This window comes from Coloeus monedula (genome assembly GCF_965178545.1).
Source record: "Coloeus monedula genome assembly, chromosome: 1".
Classification (NCBI taxonomy): Eukaryota; Metazoa; Chordata; class Aves; order Passeriformes; family Corvidae; genus Coloeus; species Coloeus monedula.
In genome coordinates this window covers 2,814,516-2,838,170 of record NC_138781.1, presented here as the reverse complement: position 1 = coordinate 2,838,170, position 23,655 = coordinate 2,814,516, and the positions used below count along the sequence as shown (strand labels likewise).

The following is a 23,655-nucleotide window of genomic DNA, read 5'->3' as shown; positions in this document are numbered from 1 at the left end:
CATCCCATAGCTCAGTGATCACCTGGAAGGATCCTCAAACTCAGCAGTGGGAGACAGACATTCAGTGCATCGAGGGCTCCCCTCAAATTGCTGAGTTGGCTGCTGTCGTCAGAGCCTTTGAGAGGTTCCCTGAGCCATTCGATCTGGTAACAGATTCGGCCTATGTCGCAGGAGCGGTAGCAAGAGCAGAGAATGCTATTCTGAAGGAGGCTTCAAACGAACATCTCTTCCGGTTGCTCTCGAAGTTAGTATATCTCGTCTCCCACCGAGAGCACCCATTTTTTGTAATGTATGTGAGGTCACACATGACCTGCCAGGCCCGATAGCTGAGGGCAATGAGAGAGCGGATGCCCTCGCCACCCCCGCAGAGATGGCCAAGACGCCAAAAGTTTTCAAGCAGGCGAAACTGAGCCATCAAATGTTCCACCAGAGCATACCCGGGCTGGTCCGTTAGTTCCACCTGACGCATAGCCAGGCAAAGGCCATCGTGGATATGTGCCCACATTGCCAGCAGTCAGCCCTCCCCTCATTAGGCACTGGGGTGAACCCCAGAGGGTTGGCTAGCTGTGAGGTGTGGCAGACTGATGTCACGCGCTTCCCCAAATTTGGCTGACTAAAGTATGTCCATGTAAGTATAGCTACCTTTTCCGGAGAAAAGTCTGTGCCTCTGCCCATGCCAGAGAAAAGGGTGAACACACCAGAAAACACCTTCTGCAGGCATTTGCAGTCTTGGGGGTCCCCAAAGAAATCAAAACTGATAATGGCCCCGCATATAGATCCGAGGCCTTCAAGGAGTTCCTGGACGAGTGGGGAGTAAGACATAAAAAGGGCATCCCTTACTCCCCGACTGGCCAAGCAGTGATTGAGCGGGCTCACCAAACGCTCAAAATCACCTTGAGGCACCAATGGGCGAGCAGTAGAGAGCTTTCCCCTCAAGATCGTTTAAGCAAGGCTCTTTTTGTGATCAATTTTTTAAACTGCTGTTTCAACAACATGAACCCACCAGTGGCACAACACTTCGGACCACGCAGCAACTACCCTCTGCGTGAACATCCACCAGTCCTCATAAGAGATCCGGAAAGTGGTAAGGTTGAGGGGCCGTACAAATTGGTCACATGGGGTCTTGGGTACCCCTGTGTATCCACGCCCCTAGGAGTAAGGTGGATCCCACAAAAGTGGGTGAAGCCATATACCCCAAAACATCCAGTGAGACCCCCCAGGCCCCCAGGGAGATGTATGCACCAGGAGGAGGAAGTGGCATCACCATCATTTCCCCAGATCCCTGTTGTTCCTGAGTTCTCATGCTTATATCTTGATTTCTTTGCAAATGATTTTTGATCTTGTTTCAGTTAAAGAGTTGCTACCCAGAAAACATGCAAGATGTCCTCCACCTCTTTGTCCTGCTCGCCCTAACCTTCCCAGCATCGCCATGGATCATCCCGCAACCAAAGACCAACGTCTGGGCGCTCTTAGCAAAGACCCTTGGGCAAGATCACATCTGCCTGAGTATGGCAGCCGCGGATGACCCTGTGTCAAGCTGCCTGGTGGGGATCCCCCTAAATGTTTCTGAGTACCCTCCCCGTTTGCTTTCTACCCAAGAGGATTGGAACCAGCAGGCCCATCGGGTAGCCCGGTCCTTCACCATCAGGACCATGAAAACCCCAGTGAGGAACCCCCTGGTCCTCTGGCAGGACTGGGTTGGGGATCTTCTGAAGCTACCCGAGGAGCCTGCCAGGTTTGACATCGTTAGCTCTTCATCCGCCCCATTTTGTGTTCAATTTATGTTTAACCCCCAGACTCAGAAAGAGTCTTATATTTCGGTTGTCCAGCATGATAGGAAATATTGGGCCGCCCAGTGGTGTAGAGGCATTGCCCATGTCAAAATGGCCTCCACCCTGGATGGAACACCCCGGCAGTTACCAAAGGGGGTGTTCCTTATTTGTGGTGATTGTGCTTGAGCAGGCATCCCCTCTCACCTTCTTGGAGTGCCATGCATATTTGGGCGGCTGTCGCTGTTTATCCCCAACGTGTTTCAAATTAAGAATTGGCAAAACAAAACTGGATTGGCTCACGAAAAGAGAAGCTTTGAAAATTTGGACGAAAGTTGCGACTCCAAAATTTTTCATTGGTCTCACCTAAAGAGATCTGCCATGTCCCTTTTTTTACCTTGTGTAGCCGCAGCGAAGGCGCCAGGGGAACTGGGCACCCTAGAGTGTTGGGTGGCTAAACAAGCCAATTTAACCTCAGCCACCATCAGTGACCTCCTTGAAGATGAGGAAATCACCAGAAAGGCGACACTGCAAAATCAGGCTGCCATTGACTATCTGTTTGAGGGTCTTTGCTGCATGAACTTGTCATCGCGAGCCCCAGACGTGTGCACGACACTGAGGAAGGTGCAGGATATGGTCCGGCAAATCAAGCAGGAGTCCAAGGGATGGCTCAAGAGCTGGTTGGACCAGTGGGGACTTTCTGGTTGGGCTTCCTCAATTATCAAAGACTTTCTTTGGAGTATTTTCATTATCGTATTAGTTTTGTTTCTGTTCAGTTTGTTGAAAAAATTCTGCCTTTCTGTTACCACTGCTGCACTTCCCCAAGTCAACCACACAGAACTAACTAAAGAAGCTGAGATGTCTCTACCAGACTGGCTATGTGAACGAGAAAATAATTTTTAAAAATTTTAAACACAAAAAGGGGGAGATGTGGTGCAATGTTTTATTGTATTTTTGTATGTTCTTTGTACCCCAATGGTTCATCCCTATCTCCCTCACTTCGATTCCCAGTTGGTTTGCCCCAGATTCAAGCCACTCCCCCGGTGCTCCCAATATGGTTATCCCCTCCCTTTGTTCTGGCTCCTTCCCTGCCAATAGCCCAAACCCCTCCCGGAGGTCTGGATTATTCTGTGTCTGTCACCAAAGCCCTCCCTAATTACCCTTATATGGTCGCTGTCGATCCCCCTCGGTACCTCCCCTCTTGGAAATCCCCGAAAACTCCAGGCCCCATTGGGGCATGTGACCCCTCTCCCTCCTCCCACCAAGACCATTGGACCAGGTGTAGGTCCTCCCCTCTGGTGCCCCTCCCTCCTAATCCTCTGATTGGTCCCTGGTCAAGTTTCTCCCGCTGTTCAACCCTCCTTTAAAAGGTATGGTCACCCTGTAACTGTTGCTTGTTCACCATGGATCCTTTTCAATGAATCTTGGGTTGTGGCAAGCCTCCCTGCTACTTTTAATCTTTCCCTTCATGCCAGGCTGCTGACTGCTACAGTGTCTGGAGCCTGCGCTCCCCAAGGTAGAGCAGAGGCTTCAGAGGAGCAGCTTCAAAGCTCTGCACCTCTGGCTGCTCCCCACTCCCACCACACACCACTGGAGCTAGCCTACGCCGTGGTCAGTAGTGGTCACTGCAACATTGTCCCTCTTTTTACGCTGGCAGTTAGAGGCCACCATCAGGCCTAGGATGAGAAACAATGGATAGGATTGGGATTTTTCATATCAAGTGCAAAAAAAAAAAGGGGGAAAAAAGTAGTTTCAATACGAACAAATCTCAAGTCTTTCCATAAAAATGGCAGAAAAATACATTAAACTTTTTTTTCCCACTCTTTGCAGGTTGTCTTCAAAAAGTGGATTGTTTAGTGATTTGCTAACAAGAGCTAAAGATTGGATATAACTTTAGATTTTTAACCATTAAGCCCTTTCCCTAAAAATGGCAGATTTCTTGCTTGTGTGAGTAAACTGACCAGCCTGCAATTAGGGAGCTGTCTCCAGGGCCTCCCAAGTACGAGGATTTTGTTTTCTTTCCTTGAGGATTTTGTTTTCTTTCTTTGGCAGGTGGTTTATAAGACAACAAATCTGTCCATCTGTTGGAGCTTGAAAATCTAGCGGGACTGGGGAGAAAAGAACAGCAAAGAGGGTATTGTTTTTCTTATTTTTACCTTTATCTGTAGAGCTTGTTTGGCTTTCTACACTAAAGCGAGCTTAGACCTGGGGTTTGTCTGGAGTTGAAAGGAGCACTGCCCTTAATAGTGAATTAAATGTTGCACGTTGTGCTGGAAAGGGGAAAGATTTTCACATTTTTATTAAAAATGAAGGTCAGCCTGATCTTGAGCTGCTCTTTCAAACTGGGAAATCCAGAAAATCCATGTCAGTGACCTACAGCATGGAGTTGTTCAGCCTTTTTCTGTGGAAGAGGGTAGCGAGAGGGCATAGAGATCACTGAATTGGGTTGGGATTTTTGGTCCATTTAACCACTTCTTACCAAGCAGTTGTTGCAGAGGAAGCCAAATGCCTAAATCAATCATTCCTTTCTTTTCCCAGTAGTGCCTGGGTCACATTCCCAAAAGTGGAAAGGGGAGAAATTAAAGAAGGAAAGAGGAAAGAGGAAAGGAAAGGAGAAAAGGAAAAGGAAGTATAAATAGTGGGAAAGGGATAAGTAGGGAAAATAGAGAACAAGGGGGAAATGGGGGGGAAAAAAAGAAAAAAGGGGACAGAAGGGGGGAAAGAAAAAGATGAAAAGGGAAACGAAGTAAAAAAGGGAGAGCAAAGGGGAAAATCGTGAAAATGAAATTTAGGAAATAGGAGAGAAGGGGGGAAGAGAGGAGGAAGAGGGGGAAAAGAAGAAATAGGTAAAAAGAAAGGAGAGAATGGAAAAAGATAAAGGGGAAAATGAAAAGGGCGGAAGAGGGGAACGAGAAAGGAAATAAAGGAGAAAGGAAGGGTAAAGAAGGGAAAACAAGAGAAAAAAGAGACAGGGGGAAAAAAGGGGGAAAGGAAAATGAATAAAGGTCAAAAGAAGCCGAGGAAAAAAGGAAGGGGGAGGAAGGAAATGGTGCAGTACGGGAGAAGGAGGGGGAAGGAGCCGGGGCTCCCGGGCAGCGCTGCTCCCCGCGGGCCCGGCCGTACCTGGGGCGGGCGGGGGCGGTGCCGGGGCCGCCCCGCGCAGGAGGCGGCGGGGGCGGTGCGGGCGCTCGGCGGAGCGGAGCGAGCTTGGAGCTGCTGCCTCCTCCTCCTGCTGCTGCTGCCGCTGCCGTGCCCGCAGCCGCTGGATGCGCCGGGAGCCGAGCGCTGCCCGCGGCTCGGCGCGGCCGGAGCGGCGCGGGGGACGCGCTCGGGGAGGATGCGGGGCTCGGGCAGGATGCGGGGCTCGGTCCTGCGCGTCGCGGTGCCGCTGCTCGGCTGCCTCCTGGCCGCGGTGAGTGACCGCCGGGGACCGCGGGACGCGCTCCGCCTCGGGCAAACTTTGGGCAACTTTGGGAGCGCTGGCGGGTGAAGGCAGGTGGATCTGCTTCTTTCCCTGTCCCGTGATAATCTGGGAAGCAGCGATCGCTTGGTTTGCGTTTTGATTCAGGTGTGCGTTCCCTTCGCGAGTGAGAGGATCCCTTTGAGCTGGAGGAATTCCCTTCGGGATTTTAATCTTTGATTTCGCAACCGGCTCCGGGTTTCGGTGTCATTCACGTTTGCTGGCTTTCGGTTTGCTTTGGTTTCTGTTCAGGAGCTTGATGGGTCCTTGCAATGCTCCCCCCAAACCTGGGTACAACGGGAGGAGGTTTCACTCAGCGGCTGGGCAGGGGGCTCTGGGATGGGGTCTCCCTGCAGCTGCCCACGAGAAGTTGGACGAAGCGCTGCTTTGCAACACTGCAGAGCAGGAGCCGGGAGCAGGGGATGTGTCTGGGTGCCGTGTCCCTCCCGGGTGTGATTTCCCCGCGGTCGGGTCCGCGATCGGGTCAGTGCCGCGTCCTCCCCGCCGCGGGTGGCTCGGGGCAGGCTGAGCGAAGGGGCTTTGTGTCTCCTGGCGCTGTGTCAGCCTGTGCACACACACACAGAGTCACACGTGCGAGCAGAGCTGATCCTCCGTGCCCGCAGCGCAGGCACAGGGCAGGGCTTCTGCACGCTTATCTGAGCTCCCTGCTCCAGGGGAAGGTGTCCCTGCCCATGGCAGGGGTTGGAACTGGATGATCTTTAAGGTTCCTTCCAACCCAGACCATTCTGGGAGTCTGCGGTTCTCCGGTTTTGCTGAAGCTTTGTTCTTGCAGCTCGTTTCCTCGCAGTGTTTGATTTATAACGAGACTGGGTTTAATTTAGCAGGCTGGGGCTGGGGCTGAGTTTTCCCTCTCACTTGTAACCTTGTTCCCCAGCTGTTTTCTCTCTGGAAGGTGAGGCTGCCTCCCCAGCATCCTGTAAGGCTGGGTGAGGTTGCCCACCTGAACTGGGTTGTGCCATCGGTTCTTGGTTGCTCTGCTGGGCTGGTGATGGTGGCTGTGGTCACAGAATCATCACAGAATTGTAGAATGGTTGGAAAGGACCTTAAATATCATCTGATTCCAAAGCCCTATGGACAGGACAGCTTTCACTAGACCAGTTGCTCAGAGCATCATCCAGCCTGGTCTTAAAGCAAAGTCAGAGCAACCAAGCTGAGCCTCAGAGAGTGGAAGTTAACCCAGATGTGTCACTGCTGTATTCTTCTCCCCTTTCTTCTCTCCTTGTCCCTCAAGAAATGAGACAAATGGATTTAATTGCAATTTTTTTGGCTGTCACCATGAGCCGCCCACCCACCTGCATTGCCAAAGTCTTTCTGTGAGGATGAACAGGTTGGGAAAATGGATTAAAATATTTTTTTTTAAATTGCGCAGGCAATCTGTTCTTGGAATTCTACAGAGTTTGCTTTAGGGAAGATCCAAAATAGCCCGTGTGTCCAGGGCTGGAGCAGAGGAAAGGAGAGGGGGACAGCGTTTTCATCAGCTGCTGGAGCTGTTCCAACTCTTGCTTCCACTGAAGCCCGTGGCAAAATTCCCATTTCTTTAAAGATTGTTGGCATGAAGAGTTCCTCTGAGGCCAGATCCTGCAGAGGGTGAGGTCACACAGCTGCCACCCTGCAAAGGGGCGCCAGCATTGGGCCGTGGGTGATGCTCTTGGGTTGCCATCAATAAGCACCAACCCCTAAAATTTTGGGGCAGCACAAGGCACAGACTGGGTGCAATCCTGTGACTGCTTCCTTTCCAAGCCTTTTATTATTCTGTTGTTGTTCATGTTCCTGGGATCTGGATCATGCTGCTGGGTTAAAAAGATTCACATGCTCCTTATCAGCACTGATCTGCAAGGTGACTAATACTGAAGTGCCTCAGTGCTGGAGAAAATCCCTGGTTTGTTTCTCAGCTCAAACCTGGGATTTGGTGCTGATTTTTGAAGCAAAAGTAGCTCTGCAACCATAAGCTGGCTCTGGGACCTGTGATGGCTCAGCAGAGTTTGGTTAGTTTGGGTTTCTTTCATATAATTTATTGTGATAGTTTTTAGGGGTACGTCCTTGGGAAAAAAATTCTGAACAAGTGGCTGATCAACAAGTTCAGTGCCATAAAACTGTTGCAGCCATGTGGTTTCTAATTGCTGTTATAAACTTTCACCTCTCATCATCCACGCTTTGGAGAAAAGGGAATTGGGCAGATCTCATTTGCTGCAGTTCATCAGGCCACGCTCACCAAAGTCCTGCCCTCCTGCCAGGGGCAGCTTTGAAAAGCTGGAAGAGAAGTGTTGAAGTCGGCGCTGGGGACATGGTGTAAATGCACAATAATCCCTTTTAGGTCCTTCTGTGTTAGTTTTAGGGGTGTAATTAAGATAATTTGGCCTGAAGAGCTACAAATTAGACACTTTTTTTTCCCCCAGTGTGTGTCTAGAACATGAGATGCGGATAATTTGAAGCAGTTGGTGGATTCCACGTGCCTTCAGACTACAAGCTCCTTGAATTAGCCAGATCTGCCCAGCTGGTGTAATTTGTGCTTTTCTTCGGAGCTTTGCTCTATTCCAGCCTTGAAGTAGGTTTGTGATGGAAAAGAATAAAACCCTCAGATCTGATTCTTCGTCAGTCTGAGTGCAAATGCTGGAAATGTGATCAGTGTGGAAAATCAGTGAAATCTGAGCTCACGGGACAACTGCTTCAGCTGTGTCTGTACCTCTTTCCTACTGTCATTGATTGAGAAGCTGTGAAGTGAGATAAATATCTTTTAAACCAAACAATCACTGGTTTTGGCCAAAAGACAAGGTACTGGAATCCTCCAGCCTAGTTCCTGCATGCAGCACAAAGATCCTTCAGTAATAACAACCTGTGTTTAACAAAGGCCTTGCCACAAACCCTCAGTGTATCACTGGGTGTATGATTTATTCCATTTAAGCTTGTATAAATGCATGACTGATTTTATTCAGGAGAACCAGTTGCCCAACCCTGTATCTGGGTAGCTCTGAAAGTCTCTCTGCCTCTCTCTAAAGCTGAAAGTTTTCAGAGGACACATAATCAGCAATAATAATATTGTGGAAGCTCTTATTTATGGCATAAAAAGCCAGAGTTTAAAAATAGGGGGGCAAAAACAGTATCTGAGGGGGGAAAAACCGTGCTAGGTGGAATATTTAAAGCTGTTTCAAGCTTCGTTTTACTCCAGCTCACCAGCATGTCAGCAGGAGCATTCACACCATCATTATCACATCCTCCCGCAGCCCAAAGGTTTGTCTCCAGCAGGGCAGCTCCGGACAACCAGCCAGGATGGGAATTGTGATGGGCTGTGAGAGCAGACAAGTCCACCAGGGTGTTATTTAAAAAGAGGGATTTTTACCAGACATTCAGCATCAGGAGGCAGGTGGGACCATGGACAGGGAAAGCCGCCTGGGTTGTGAATTTTGGGTGTGGAAGTGCATTTCACAGCACTTTAGAAACATTGCGGTTCCAAGCCTTCCCTGTTGTGTCAGCAGTGAGAGGTGTGAGAGCCACGGGGCTGCTCCACATAGAAACGCAAACTCAGGTGAGCTGCGTTTTGTGCTGGGTCTGTCCTGTGGTGCCTCGTGAGGCTGACAAAACGTTTTGTTGTCGTTCTCAGTGTTTCACAGTGACTTTGCTGAGGGGTTTTTGATCTCCTCACATTTGGCTTTCCAGGGAGGGATCAGGGCGGTCGGGGGATGCTCTGCACGTTTGGCAGATGAGCAACTGGAGCGTGAGTGAGTGGTGGGACTGTGTCAGGAGAGAGGTGTTTCAGCTCCCCAGAGGCACTGGCTGCGAGGCTGCCTCGGAAATGGCAAACATGCAGAGTTTATATTTATTTTCAGAGGGGAAAAAGAAAAAAAAAAATTAGAGCGCTTTTTGCCTTTACCAGATGGTCTCCAGCAGAAACAACTGGAGAGACCGGTGACTTGTCAGAATCAATCTTCCACATGGTATGTTGATAGTCTGGGAGGACTGGGAATTTTCTGGTGTTTTTGTCTACATTCTAGCCCAAATTTCTGTTGGAACAGAGGGAAGAGGGAGAGGAGGGAGATCTCCCTGTTCAGCATCAAGTGTCCCATTTATTGGCAGCCTGGGGAAGGGCACCAGACACTGTGGAGATCAGTGAGACCCGAGATTTGATGACCTTTTTTAAAGTCAGACCTGAGTGCACTTGGAGGATGTTTGTCACGCCCTGTGTGGCTCAAATTCGGGAAAGGGGTCAGATTATCTGTGCAGGATAAAAACCGTAAGTCATGTTTTGTGGGGAGCAGGACTCAGCTGGGTTTTAGGAACGCAGGAGATCACGCCCTGTCCTCAGACCAGGTCAGCACCAGCGTGGCAGTGTCACTTCACTGCTCAGATGGGGTCCCTGCTGCATCACCCTGCCTCAGGGGACATGGATATGTGGTTTTCCAGTGCCTGGGAAAGGCTGTGGGATTAAATAATCCCTGTTCTCATCAAGTTCCCCTCTTCTGTGTTGGAAAGAAGAGGAAAGTCATTTGCAAGAAAATCTAGGAAATTCAGCCAAGAAAAAATCCCAAGTCAGGGGCCAAAACCATGGACAAAATGGGCTGGAGATGACTGGAGAGCTCAGAGCAGGGGGAGCTGGAGTTCTGACCCAGCAGGATGGACAGACACACAGCCTTGCCTGTGCCATGGCATGGATTTGTCCTCCTGTCCTGTTTCCCTCTGGGAGTGCTGAGTGCAGCTATTCCACTGCTCCCTCCCTTCCAAGCTCCCAGACGTTTTCCAGAAGTCACAAGCTCCCACAGCTTCAGCTGGGTGGGACCTGAGCCAAGAGGGGAGGTGCTTTTGCCTTCAAAAATGAGATCTCACAGGGCTGCAGTGGAAGACAACCCAAACCTTTATGGTTAGGGTATGAGAGGACCGGGCATGTGATGCCAACCCACAGACTGGCATCCACCCAGAGCTCCCTCAGCTCCTGCCATGGCAGGGAGGTCCTCTGCACGGCTGGGGAAGGCTGTTCACCAGCTGAGCAGCCTTTCTTGTCACCATCCCCTTTTGGAGCAACCCACAGCACGCTTGGCCTCGGTGCCTGAGCACCAGGGGATTCTCGGGGATGATTCACCTCTCTGGCCACAGCCTTCAGCTTTCCCGGGATGCGGGGAGAGGTCGTTCATTAGCGCTCAGGAAGTGCCTGCGGGAAGGTTTTGAGGAGGAGGGTTTGGAGGGGAGGATGAGCTCCCCGGAGCCATCGGATGTTCCCCGCGTCTTTATAAAACCCATTTATTTGTTAAAAGGGGCAACACCAGGCTGACTTCCAGTTACTAATAGCGGTGCTACTTCAGCACTGCTAGAAAACCTTAAATCTTCCGGACACGTAAAAAAAAGGTGCAAACTTTCCTTCTCATGACGGTGTGGTTAATACAGCTCTAATATTTTCCATCCCAAAACTTCAGCTTTATCAGGAGAATCCCCTTGGCTGCAGCTTTGCCACAAATCACTTCGAACCAGCTCAGCCTCAGGCATAAACCCTAACGAGGGAAGAGTTATAATAGCCAAGCACTCATGTTTAATAATTGCCAATCTGCACAAACCTAAATAACCCCCGTGAACGAGGCCTGACCCGCTGGAAGCGAGCAGGTGAGGTGAAGAGGAGGGAGCAGATGTGACATTTCCTTGCTCTTCCAGCCCTTGCCTCTGCAATTTTTTGCCCCCAGCGCTGTGGGTGCCAGGCAGACACCGTGCCCTGAGGTCAGCCCTGGTTGGAGGCTGGAGTGGGTGACATCAGCCCTCAGCTGGGTAATTTCGAGCTGGTTGGCTTGAGAAGTGAATTTAGGGACGTTTTTGTGCTCGGGGATGTGCGCTGTGGGCTGCTTAAGGCTGCAGAGCTCGCATTAGTGCTGCTTTCCTGGCACTTTACTGGGGCAGATCTTATCTCCAGCACCGACTGTTATAGATGTATAGGATTTTATAGAGGATTTCCAGGATGTAAAGGCTTGTCCCTGTACAGGAATTTTAGAGACCCTGATGTATTTTAAATTAACACTTTTTCAGTCAGCTACAACAGTGGATATTACCAGCCTTAAACTCCTCCTTTGGTCACATTAGGTGGATTTTTCCCCCCCAGGGCAGTCCCTACCTCTCCATTTCACTGTTTGCATTGCTGGGAGGTGGAGATTTACACTTCTATAAATCCGCTTGGCATTTAAATTCCAGTGTTAGCACGGAATTGTGATTATTTTCTAATTCAGAACCAAACTGGGATTATTTTCTGATACATTTCACAAACGAGCTGGACAAACAGGGTGGATGATGTGGTTTTGATAAACTCTGCTGGCTGGTGTGGCTTGGCTCCATTGATTTGCATCGATTTAAAGTGGAGAAGAGGCCAGAGGAATTGAATGCAGAGATCCCAACTCTGTTTGCTGAGTGACCACCCACATGGTCCTGTTCTTTTTTTGTCAGGGGTGTTCCTACTCCTGTATGAGCTCCACAGCTTTTTTTTCATCCTCATCCCTGTCATCTCCTCAAGAGAGATGGGGATAAAAACCCCTATTTAAATACAATTCTTGTCTGGATGGCAAAATATCAATACTTAGTGTCTCCTTTTCAAAGCTGAAATCTATTGTGTGTCTTTTGAAAAGACGTTTCTTTGAGGCTCCAGCCTGGATTCTGTGTTTAACAGATGTTTCAGTTAGTACCTGGTGATCTGGAACATCCCAACCAACATCTGAGCAGCATCTCCAGGGTCCCCACAAATGTCACTGTCTGCCACAGGTGCTCAGCCTGGGAGCTCCTTGTATGTGGGATTCTCCTGGCAGATCAGGACACCCCAGTTTTGGCATTTCTCTCTGGGTGTCTGAGTGACCAGTTGGTCTGAGCTCCCGTGGGGTCAGCAGTGAAGGCAGGGTCAGTGCTGCTGACCACTCAGGCCACTGGAGGGGTAGGAAAATATCCCCACATGATCCCTTTGCAGAGAGTGAAGGCCCTGCAGGTGCTCTGTGGCAGAGGTGTTGGAAGGAGATGATCTTTAAGGTCTCTCTGCACCCAAACCATTGTAGGATTCTGGGACTCTGTGACGCTGTGGACACCAAAAGCAGAGTTCCCTCATTCTGCACCTTCCTGAGCCCTCACAGATACAGTGACGCTTCAGTCCTTAGGCAGACACCTCTCTTTAGAGATCTCAAGCCTCAAACTGGTTTCTTGTGTAGTGTAAGAGTGAAATTAAATGAAGGAAATTTGCCACCTGCTGAGCTTTTCCCTGCAGCCTGCTTTATTCCTTACCCAAAGCAGGTTCTGTTTCATCACTCCCAAGTGGCAGCTCAGACTTTGAGGAACACATCCCCTTGCCAGGCAGGAAGGAAACGAAATCAAATTACAAATACTGGTTGTGATGACCACCAGCCCCCAAAAAAAAGAATCCATAAAAACTCTGCACATTTGCGCCAAAACGAAAAGCAGCACCAAAGCCGACCCTCAGCAATTTTGTGCACTCAGCTTGGAAATGGCCAGGATCCAAATCCTTCTGGGAATTAGACCTCTGCCACCTTTATTTTGCCATCGCCACATCCACAGCTCATTTTAAATTAATGTGGTGATTATTTTTATAACTTCTTCCCCATCCGTTTGTCAGGGGAGAGGGGAACTCGTTTGTCCCATTCATAGATATGCAGGACATGTTTACTTGCTTTCCTAAATTTTTTTTTTTTTTTTTTAATCACTTTTCAGAGCCCTCAGGAGTTTCCTGAGTGGAGATTAAACCTGTGCCTGGTTTAAAATGGCTAAAGCCACTTCATCCTCCTCACCCTCAGTGGCTGGGCCCAGTCCTGAGCTGTACCTGGTGTTTCTTGGCTGCTTTTTTCCCATGTAATTTGGGAAAATTCAGCAAGGAATGATGTGGCTGCTTTGCTCCCCTTGCTGAGCCCTGCCGTGTGCTGGGAGCTCCATGGAGGGGTGGCTGAGCTTCCCTGAGAATCATGGGGTTTTCCTGTTGCCCCAGGGTCATTCCAAAACAAGAAAAAAGTGCAAAAGAGCCAACACTGAGTCAAGCCCCTTGTTTCCCTCCATGTCTGCATCCATCCATATTTGGCTGTTTTCCACTTCCATCCTGGTTCTTGAGAATATTTAGGCTTTTCCAGCCCGTTTTCACAATAGGAACAGGTTGTCTTTTTGCTTGACATCCTCAGAAGCAGAGAAAAACGCTGCTGCTGAGACAGTTCCCAGCTTTCCAGGGCACCAAGAGTAGGCCAAGCACTACGTAAGGAATTCCTGATGTGCTCAAGTGTCGACTGCAAGGCTGAGTGCATTTTTTTGGGGGGGATATGACATTAAACACGGCTGCAGAGCCATGTGGGTCTCAGCCACGCACTCAATTCCAGTGATTCCTCTCAAGGAAATTTTCCACCCTTTCTGCTCTTCTCTACTCCCTGACTCTCCTTGTACAGTTTGGGTTTTTTTCACAGAGTTTCCCTGTGCAAAGCTTTTTTTCCACCTGCCAGAGGTGATGCTTTGTGGTTGGGGCGCAGGAATTGTTGTCCAGTTTCCATTTTCAGCAGCATCTCCAGCAAAATTAAACTTTGCTCCTCCTTGCCCCTCTCTCTCCTACCTTTCCTGGGAGTTCACACAGCACACGATGTATCAAAGGCTTATCTTTAGGCTGTTTGTGTACCATGCAGATGAGGAAAGGTTTTATCGGGAGAAATAAAGCTTATATCAGAAGGACTGAAATATGTATTTACATATATATAGATATATATATATTTATGCTTATAAAAATGTGTGCTTTCAGATATAGCAATACTTCCTGAGGGATAAAAGAGCTAAAAAAGCTGGGTAGCCTTTGCTGTGGATTTAACCGGAAAATGTTTGGGATAACATGAAATCAAAGAGTGCTGGTTGTGGAGAGTGTCCTGTGGCAAAACCATCGCTCCCATCCTTCCATGCCACAGACCCATAGTGTGTCTGCAGCAGCCGAGCTCCCAAATTAACATTCATGGCTCTTCTGGGCATTAAACCCCTCCAACTCCGTGGAGACGTGGATTTTTATGCCATGCCACCGTTTCCTTCCCATCTGCTCGCTCCGTGCTGCTGCAGAGGTGATAACTCTTCACATCCCCGCAGCCCCACGAGGGGCTGATGGTCCCACCAGCTCCTCCCTGCCTGAGTGATTTATTCTCTCTGCAGGTGCTAATTGCTCTTTTTTTTTTCTTTTTATTTCTGTAATTAACGAACTTGACAGAACTCAGAACAGTTTTTTCAGACCCATGAAATGTGAAGCTGGAAGTGTCCTCGCTGTGTTCCAGGGGTAAAGAGCTTTAAAAGCTTTTTTTCTGCCTCTAGCTGTGCTAGTCAGCCTAATAAAAAAATACCGTGTCTCACATATCAGCAGTCAATCACGGCTCTAAGGGCACTCAATAAAACTCTGGTTCGAGATGTTGCTTTTACAGATCTACCCGCCTTGATCCCTGCTTTTGGAGATGGTTCATTGGTGTCTGCCAGTGGCTGAAGGTGCTCTGGAAGTGTGTGATCTACGTTATTTAAAGAATTAAATTTACACACCGTGAGGAAGGGACTCCTGATGTTGGTGTGCATATTTGTGCCTTCCACCACGGCTGCTGTTCTCATTTGGATCTTACAAACTTGGGGATTTAAGGCAGGAACAACTTTTCTGTCTCCTTGAGGTGTCTGCCAACACAGGGCTCCTATTGTCACCATACAGTTATTTACCTTCCTTTTCTTAAAATCCACTCTTTGCTATGCTGGTTTCACTGGAAAGCTGCTCCCAGAGCCAGACATCTCTGGTGGTTAAACTCTCTTAGCCAAGCCCTGATGGTTTTGTAGACAGAAAAGGAAATTAGGAGTTGGAGCTCGCTGCCTTGGGTCTACTTGACCTGAGCCTCAGAAATGCCTTAAGGGACCAAGAAAATATCTGGAAATACTTTTAAACCCAGCTATAAAGCTGATGCTTTGGTTGTCTGTGCAAATTTGTTTGCTGTGTGTTGTTGTTACAGGGAGGTAAAACAAAGGCAGGATTTATTGAGGGGACATCTTCCAAAAACATTAAATTCAGTTGTGGAAGAAGAGGAAAGTAAAGAGCTGAGGAAAGGCTGTGTTTTTCTGAAGGGAAGACCCCTCATGCCCTCAACAGCACTGTCCATACTCTTAGGAAAGAGAGATGGCAAGGGAAAAGAATCCATGGGACTTCTGCAGGCTGTGGTGGAGAGCTCAGGCTCTGGCCAGGACCTGTGATCCCAGCACGGGATTGCCTGGGGATATGGGGATGAGGAACAGGATGGAGGCTGCAGTGAACCATGGGCAAGAGCCCTGAACTCCAGCAGCAGAGGGGTTGGGAAGCACAGCCTTTGGGGACATCCACTGCGGAATGACCACAAATCTGAGCTGAATCCCTCGTGTGGGGTGACCCCTGGCTCTGCTGATCCCACTTGGATCACTGCTGTTCAGAGTCCTCCCAAAGCTGTGGCACTCCCAGGGACATTCCCTGTGCTGGGAATGCTGAGGAGCCCAGGTGCACTTCTCTCTCCCCCGTACTGCCTTTTTCCAGTGGAGATTTTTTTCTCTGCAAATTGCTGTAATCGTGTATCCCCCTCCTGTTCCTCTCTGCTGCAGATCTGACAGGATTTGTTACTGCACAATGAAGCCATCATCATCATCATCATCATCCTCCTCCTCCTCATCAAACAGCAACTGTGGCTTTGATTCCTGCTTTCTCCCCCACTATGGCACTGCTGAGGAGTCAAGTCTCCCTTTCCAGAAGGGGAGTTAAAATGCTTGGCAGCTTGATGCCCATCTCCTTTATAAAGATTTCTTGTGTGTGCCAGTTCACCACTCAAACTTCCTGGGCTGTCAGCTCTGAAAACAAGTATTAAATATATATTGCAGCCCTGGGAGGAGAGCCCAAGCAGTCAGAGAGCAATGGACCTAAAAATAAATGCTGATTTCCCTTGCAGAGTAGCCTGGGGAAAAGTGCAGGCAAGGAACAGCATCCACTGGGGCAACCAGCAGGAGGAGGAGATGAACCAAAAAATTCAGCTACAGATGGAGAGTTCAGGATAAAGCTTGAAAGCTCAGCTCACTTCCAGACTCTGAAAATGAACTTTCTGCTGGGGGTGGTCTTGTGGCTGAATGCATAAAACCCAACCTGGAAATGTTTAAACTTAATTTTGCCTTGTTTCTTTTCACTTTTTTTCTAAAGATCTTGTAATTAGTATTTGGCTAGATTAGCATTGCTAGTTTATGTCATGGGGCTGATGTGGTTACCCCCTACACACGTGGAGTCGTGATAACATCAGGGAATGGAAACATCTTTTTCTTAAAGGAAGTGTTAGGAAAAATTTCTTCTCTGAAGGTGTTGTCAAGCTTTGGAACAGGCTGCTCAGGAAAGTGGTGGAATCACCCTCCCTGAATGTGTTCAAAAAATGTGTAAATGTGGTGCTTGGGGACATGGTTTAGTGGTGGATGTGGCAGTGTTGAGTTTATGATTGGACTGGATGATCTCAGAGGTCTTTCCCGACTTTAAGGATTTTATGATTCTGAAATAAAGGGCCAGGACTGGTGCAAGAGTGTTGTACAGTGGATGGGATTGGATTTAGCTGGGTGTGGGAAGGTTTGTAGCAGTGAGGGAGGGAAATGTGATCCTGTTCCCAGTGCTGTGCTCACCCTCCTGCTTTTCTGTCAGGAAAAGCTGCCTAAGGCAGAACCACCTTAAGCAGGAGCAAGATGTTAGTGCAGTTATGGATCTACCCAGCAGTGCAGGAATGGGAGCTGTGTAGGGCTTGGACCCATATCTGTGTTTGACTTCCAGCCAGGTGAGAGCAGGAGGTGGGAACAGGTCATCCCATAGAGAGGAACATTTCTTCTGGTTTAGAAATTAAAATCCAGTGTGGAAATCCAGTGTGGTTTGTTGAGAGATGGGCAGGATCTCTCAAGGGGTTTGTGTGGTTATCACAGAGCCATGGGAGGGCTTGGGTTGGAAGAGACCTTAAAATCACCTTGTTCCACCCCCTGCCGTGGGCAGGGACACCTTCCACTCTCCCAGGCTGCTCCAATCCCCATCCAGCCTGGCCTGGGACACTTCCAGGGATCCAGGGGCAGCCACAGCTGCTCTGGGCACCCTGTGCCAGTGTTTCACCGTTCTCATGGTGGAGAATTTCTTCCTGACATCTAAAAAAATCTCTCAAAAATCTCTCCTCTTAGTTTAGAACCATTCCCCCTTGTCCTGTCTTTATCTGTCCATGTGAAAAATTGCTCTCCCTCCTCCTTAAACATTGAGAGTCTGCAATGGGGAGTCCCTGGAGTCCAGTTCCTCCAGTGCTGTGGATTTTCCAGATCCCTGGTGGAAAGGTCCCACTGATGATTCCTCTTTCATCAGTCCTCCTCTTGGTTCTTTATTTTGGAGTTTGTGTGAGTGTGTGTGGACACGTTGGGGATGTGTTTGTGTGGCAGAAGCTCAAAACCACGTGGAGAGCTTTGCTGAACACGTGACAGGGCTCACTGCCCTCTGCCAACACCACCCCTTGTGTTGAGGGATCCATCCACAGTGGCTTCAGGCCTTCCTGTGCCAGCCAAGTGTCCTGGGGATCATGGCCATGAAGGGAAAGGAGGGTTTTGTTAGGGAGAAGAGCCAGGGAATGGTTTCCATCAGGATGGCACTGGCCGTGTGCTCAGTGCTCACACAGGGGTTGGGTGACAGACCCAGCACGGCGTTTCACCCAGCAGATGTGATCTGTGTCCTGTAAGAAAATTGGGAGGGAGAGGAGAATTAATATTTTTGATTGTCCTCATACCAGCAACAGGGATTCCCACCCAGGCTCTTCGCACTGTGCTAAAATAACAATAGCAAAATTAAAAGTTGTGCTTCCCACCAGGAAAGATGCAGTGACCACCTCCAGCCCCATGGGCACAGGAACATGAGCTGCTTACAAGGGGCGAGAGGGAGAGAAATCTAAAATTGGGTTTGTACCCCGACAGTGAGGTCTGCAGTGGGGACACCATCAAACATCTCCAGAGCTCACCAGTGAGCTGTCCTCTGAGGCTGGGGCGTGTGGGTACTGGGAAATGAGATCTAATTGATCTGAAGGCCAAGATATAAAGGTTGCTGACTGGTCTCTTCATATTAGACCTTGCTGACTCCTTGCCTTCCAAATGTATTTTCCCTAGCAAAAAACCTGACCTTTCCCTTGAGGAATAACCTCAGCAAGGTGGGTTATTTTGTAAAGCTGAGAAGGGGTGAAGGGATTTATTTATCCCCGGGGATTTTCATTCTTGGTTGATAGGGAAGAGAAAACAGAGTAGCTTTCCCCCTTTTCTTCCCATCAAGGAGCTAGAAATGTTCAGAAGTCCTGAGTTATTTTTCTTAACAGAAGGGTGAATAAAGAAAGAAAAAATCTTTGTTTTTAAACTTTCTTTGCAGGCCAGAAAATGGCCAGAATGTGCCACGTCTTTAATTGATGGCAGAGCTGTTTCTGGGAAGGAGGGAAATGCCACTTTCCTGATTCACAGGCTGTCAGTCTGACCCACTGAGAGAAGGGATCATGACCTGTGCCACAGATCAGACAGTGGAAGAGTTTCACTTTCGGAAGTTGTTCTATCACAACTATCAGTTTCAATCATATTCTTGGAGTCTGAGGTTCTCTAACTCCCTTCACCAGTGGCAGATTAGAAATATAATATTGGACTAAGTCTGGAGTTTAAAAGTGTTTAAGAATCTAAGAGTTTCTGGCCACTGATACCGGGTGTCTCCTGGAGGGTTTGTCAGTGGGTTATGGTGGCATTTCAGTGGTGTGATGGAAAGCATCACTCCTGGGTGTCAGGAGGGAGAGGGAAGGAGGAGAGCAAGGGAAAAGCTGCTTTTTCTTCATTATGTGGGAGACACATGGAGATCAACGCATGTGTTTTTGGGTTTGACTGGGAGGTGGTTATTTCAGCCTAAATATGCACCTTGTGGCTGAAATAGTTTTACTGGAGCTAAAAATCATGTCTTTCCCGATGGAAGTAGCATCTGGTCTCCTTTCTGTCTGTAAGGAAAGTGCTGCTGAGTTCTTGTGGCAGTGCTATTCCTCCGGGAATTTCCAAAGGATCACTGCAAACAGCACAAGTTCGAGACCTCAGCTCCAGCATCTGCCTCAGCATCCCTTCCCCTTGCAGGAGCTGGCGCTGGAAACAGGGAGAAAAAAGCCCTCAGGAATTCAGTCACATATTCATTGGGCCCTCGGAATTTAACTCATGGCTATGCTTGGGAAAATCCTGCCCTGCAGCCACCACCCTCCCCAGGATAAATCAGCTTAGCTCGGCTGACGTGAGCCACGGAGGGTCCCACTGTGGGATTAATGCTCCTGAAAGTTGAGGCTGAGAGCCACACGTGGCACAGGCAGCACAACCCAGTGACCCCAGGGATGTGGGGTGTTCCTCAGGGTGTTACCTTGTCCATATCCTGAGCTGGGGATTTTGTGGTGCCCATCTGGCAAAGGAAGAGGGCTCTGGCAGCAAGGGTGGGTGATGGTGCTTGGGAAGAAAGGGCTCCTTAACCATTGGAGTGGGGTGAATCTGCCAGGAATGGGCTCAGCCTTTGGCCTCTGGGCCCTTCCAGGACAGAGGGAAACCTTTCCATTGTCTACAAATATGAGTAACAACACAGCCAAGGAGATTAAATTAAATTTATGGAGTTTTTGCTTAGGAAATTCTCAGGATTCAGCAAATTGAACACCAGCAGATTCAGGGAATGATCTTTTCTCTGTACTTGTATAGAGACTCTGTGTGTCCTACATGCCTTTTTCTGAGCTATAAATGGGGTGAGGAGAGCTCAGATGGGGCAGTCTCCAAAGAGGTACCCAGGGTTTAGCACAGGGAGTTTGGGGCACAGCCTGGCTTGGGGAATGGGGAACAGGATGCCAGAGACTGCCACGTTCCCTCTGTAATCAGTTAAGTGCTCTCACTCTGATAAGCAAAGTATGATTTTAATTAAAAAGCCATTCCAGCTGGATTTAGTTCTTACGCCATTGAAGAGGCAAATTGCTTTGTGTATGAGGAGAAAAAAAGTGTGATTGTCTTCTTGTTCCAAAGAGTTTTAATCCACAGTGGCTTGGGTCCCAGGTCAGGGATAATTTCCCTGCTTCTCGGAAGAAATGTGATTTTTTTTCTCTCCCATCTTTAAGCTATGCCTGCTCTGACTCCACGTGTTAAGGAGTTCTTTGTGCCATCCCAGGGGGATGCTGTGCTCTGGGGAGCCAACCTTGATTTTTTTTGCTTTTAAATGAGGGCTTTTCAGAGAAGATCTGCACATTTTGATGTGCTCTGATGCTGAGGAAAGCACTTCCCTCTGTTTCCTATCCTGCATTTAATTTAGTGGAGCAAAGCCTGCAGCTGGTGCTGGGCTAAATCTGGGGGTTTTCTGGCCATTCTTAGTAGAAAACGTGTGCTCACCTAGGAGAAAATGAAGATGTTATTTTGCCCTTTATATTGCTCAGGTTTAGCTGTGGCATGAGATGCTGCTGTCAAATACCTCCAGTAACAACTGCCTGATATCAACTCGTGTCACCGAGGAAACGAATGACACAAATCTCCCCCAAAGGCTGATATATGAAAAAGAGCAGAAATACAGCAAGATGATGGCTATAAACTCCATCCAGAACCTTCAAAGTTCTCTCATATTTAATTTCTAAAAATTTTTAATTCACTTTTATTCCATTCACCCACAAGAACATTTCCAGGCTGTATAATCACAATTATGGTCTGGAGTGTTGCTGCAAATCGGTGGGGTAGGATCACCAAGTCTGATTTTCCTCAAGCTCTTGGCCAGGCTCAGTTCTGGCCACGCTGGGAGCTGTGGGTGGATGGCTCCATAACTGGGTTGGGAATGCTGTGGAAGGAGGAAGTTCCTTGCCTGCCTGCAGCCCTGTGAGCATGGAAAGCACATCCATTACCAGTGACAGTAAGCACAGCTGTAATTACACCAATAACAGGCTTTACATCAGCATACACGCCTCGTAAAAAGGTACTAATGATTTTAGGCTTTTGATTTTAGGCTTTGTTGCTTCTCTTTTCTCACCCTGTGCCGCTGCTGCTGTGCCTTCTGTGTGATTCTTCAAGCCTGGGAATTTAGGAATGAAATTAAGAGGCAAAGCTGCATTTGCACACTTGGAGAAGCCACTTTCTCCCAGAAATACTCACAGCCTGATAAACCTATGAGGGGTGCACAAGGCACAGCCGGATCCTGGTGCCAGTTTGGCTGTGATTAAAAGTGCCACAAATTCTCATCCACAAAAACTGGTCCTCAATAACATGTGCCGGGCTGGGAATGGGATGTTCTGGGCAGGATGCAACCCCTGGAGGCAGGAAACCCATTTAAGGGAAGTTAATGGCAGGAAGCAGATGATGGTGAACACAATGTTCACTGCAGTGGGCAAAGCACAGGCTGTGGAACAGAAAATCCTCATTTTTCACTGGGCTGGCTGGTGGGCTGTGGAGCTGGGGAGAATTTCTGGGGGACTCCTGATCTCAAACAGGATTTTTCTGTTGGCAATAGCCTGAATTTCTTGTCTGGAAGATCTTCCCTTGCTGGAGCAACCTCTGTCATGGCAGTGTGAGCTTGTGCCCCTGAGAGGCATTTTCAGCCCTGAGGATCCTCAGGGAAAACGTTGAACTCTTCCAGAAGAGTAAAACAACTGAGCTGTGAAATCCCAGCCCCGAAGATGCTTTTTAGGTCTCTGTTCCCAGGCCGAGACCCAGATGAGTCTGATAAACCATGTGCAGTTCAATCCTCTTTTATGTGATGGGGCACCTAAAACAGCAAGTGGGTTAGAGTGGGATCCCACAGCACATCTGCAGGCACAGGGATTGCACAATCCACTGGGTTTTGTAACACCCAAATGTTCCTAAGGGACAGATGCAGCCAGAGTTCACCATGTCCCCAGCCCCGGGCAGGGCTTGTGGGGTCCAGCAAGCCCAGAACTGATGGCATGGGTGTTCTTGCTTTGAAGACCAGCAGACAGCAAAATAAAAAAGAGTAGGAGTGGTGTCTCTTCCCTGGAATAGCAGGACAGCTCCTGCACTCAAGATGGATTTCTTTCTTCCACACATGGAATAGAGGGAGATGTTATGCAGGGGACAGGGAGACTCCAGGCATCCTTCATTTTTAGCAAGAATAGGATCAGGTCCTCCTTTTGTCCTGTAAAAACGTGCCCAGGGTGGGGCTGGATTGCAGATTAAGATGTCAAACTCTGCTTTTGTGGTCACTGGAGCTTTGAGGTTGGATTTATCTGCCCCCAGGTAGGGCCTGGTGCCAGTTCAGGAAGCCGAGGGCTGCAGAGGGCACAGGTGCCTCAGATACCTTTTCTTGTACCATGGGCTCTCCCAGCTCTCGAGAATTTCACCTGGGACTGGGCACCAAACTTCAGGCAAAGGAATTCTGCCTCAGGATGCAATATCAGTGTCTATTCCTGCATGCACAGGGACCAGCTCGTTGTCACTGATCTGCACTGGTGAAATACCAATAGCAACCCCAAAACCCAGCAAAACCAGCAGCAAAAAATCATGAAATTATTCAGAAAAAAAAAAAAATTGAATTTCTCATTTATTTATCAGCTGGATTACAAATACTTGGCATCTTTCTTCTCTGTGCCACCAAGGCGACCTGAGGGCTGCTGCTGCTGCTCCTCTGTTGGCTGGGATCACAGAATCATGGAATGGCTTTGGTGGGAAGGAATCTTAAATTTCATCCCATTCCAACTCCCTGCTCTCAGCAGGGACACCTTCCACCAGACCAGGATGTGCTGACCATGGAAAAAAGGAAGATACTGCAAGTTCCTGATAAAACCTTGGGAACTGACAGCACCTGTGGCTCCAGCAGGATCAATATGACTTTTCTTTGCCTCTTCTTGCCTAATGGCATGGATGTTTAGACCTTGACCAGGCTTTTTCCAACCCAAAGGTGTCAATCCAACAGAACTGCCCCTAAAGTGGAGTTGTCAAGGGCTTCTGTGCAGCATTTCCTCCTCTTGCAGTTGAGAATTTCATTGAAACGTCATTATTTAAATGTGTTTTTTTCCCAAACAAGAGCAAGTGGGCTTTCATGAGCAGAAGCCAGCAGCTACTTGGGAAAATCCAAGGAAAATGTAACATCTCAGTGCCTGGGCCAAAATCTGACATCAAAACCCAGGAAGTCTGTGCAGTTGGAGCTATATTAAGATTAGAGTAATCCCTGATGGGAAAGATGGATTATTTTATTTGGCAAGTTATTAAAAGCAGCTAATTTTCACCAGTTACCTCCAGTAAGTCCAGTCCAACAACCTGCTCCTGATAAAATGTAACTCGTGCTCTGCTGAACTCTCCTTTTTCAGGAGCTGAGATGGGCAGCCCAACACATTTCCCCTGGCCCTTGCTATTATTGGAGATAATCTGGAGAGGGTTATGGATTTTCATAGGTTTTCAGTCCTATCCCATTGT

General features: G+C 48.5%; 1 protein-coding gene across 1 annotated transcript in view; it reads left to right on the top strand.

Annotated features, from left to right (window-relative positions):
• Window positions 1–5,115: 5,115 nt before the first annotated feature.
• The window catches only part of VIPR1 (vasoactive intestinal peptide receptor 1), a gene marked incomplete at its 3' end in the record, with an annotated part of 93,190 nt that continues 74,650 nt past the window's right edge, over window positions 5,116–23,655 (top strand). The window contains exon 1 of the mRNA XM_082295513.1: window positions 5,116–5,181. Within this exon, the coding sequence (XP_082151639.1) occupies window positions 5,125–5,181 (57 nt within the window). The 5' untranslated portion in view covers window positions 5,116–5,124. The remainder of the gene's footprint in view (window positions 5,182–23,655) is intronic.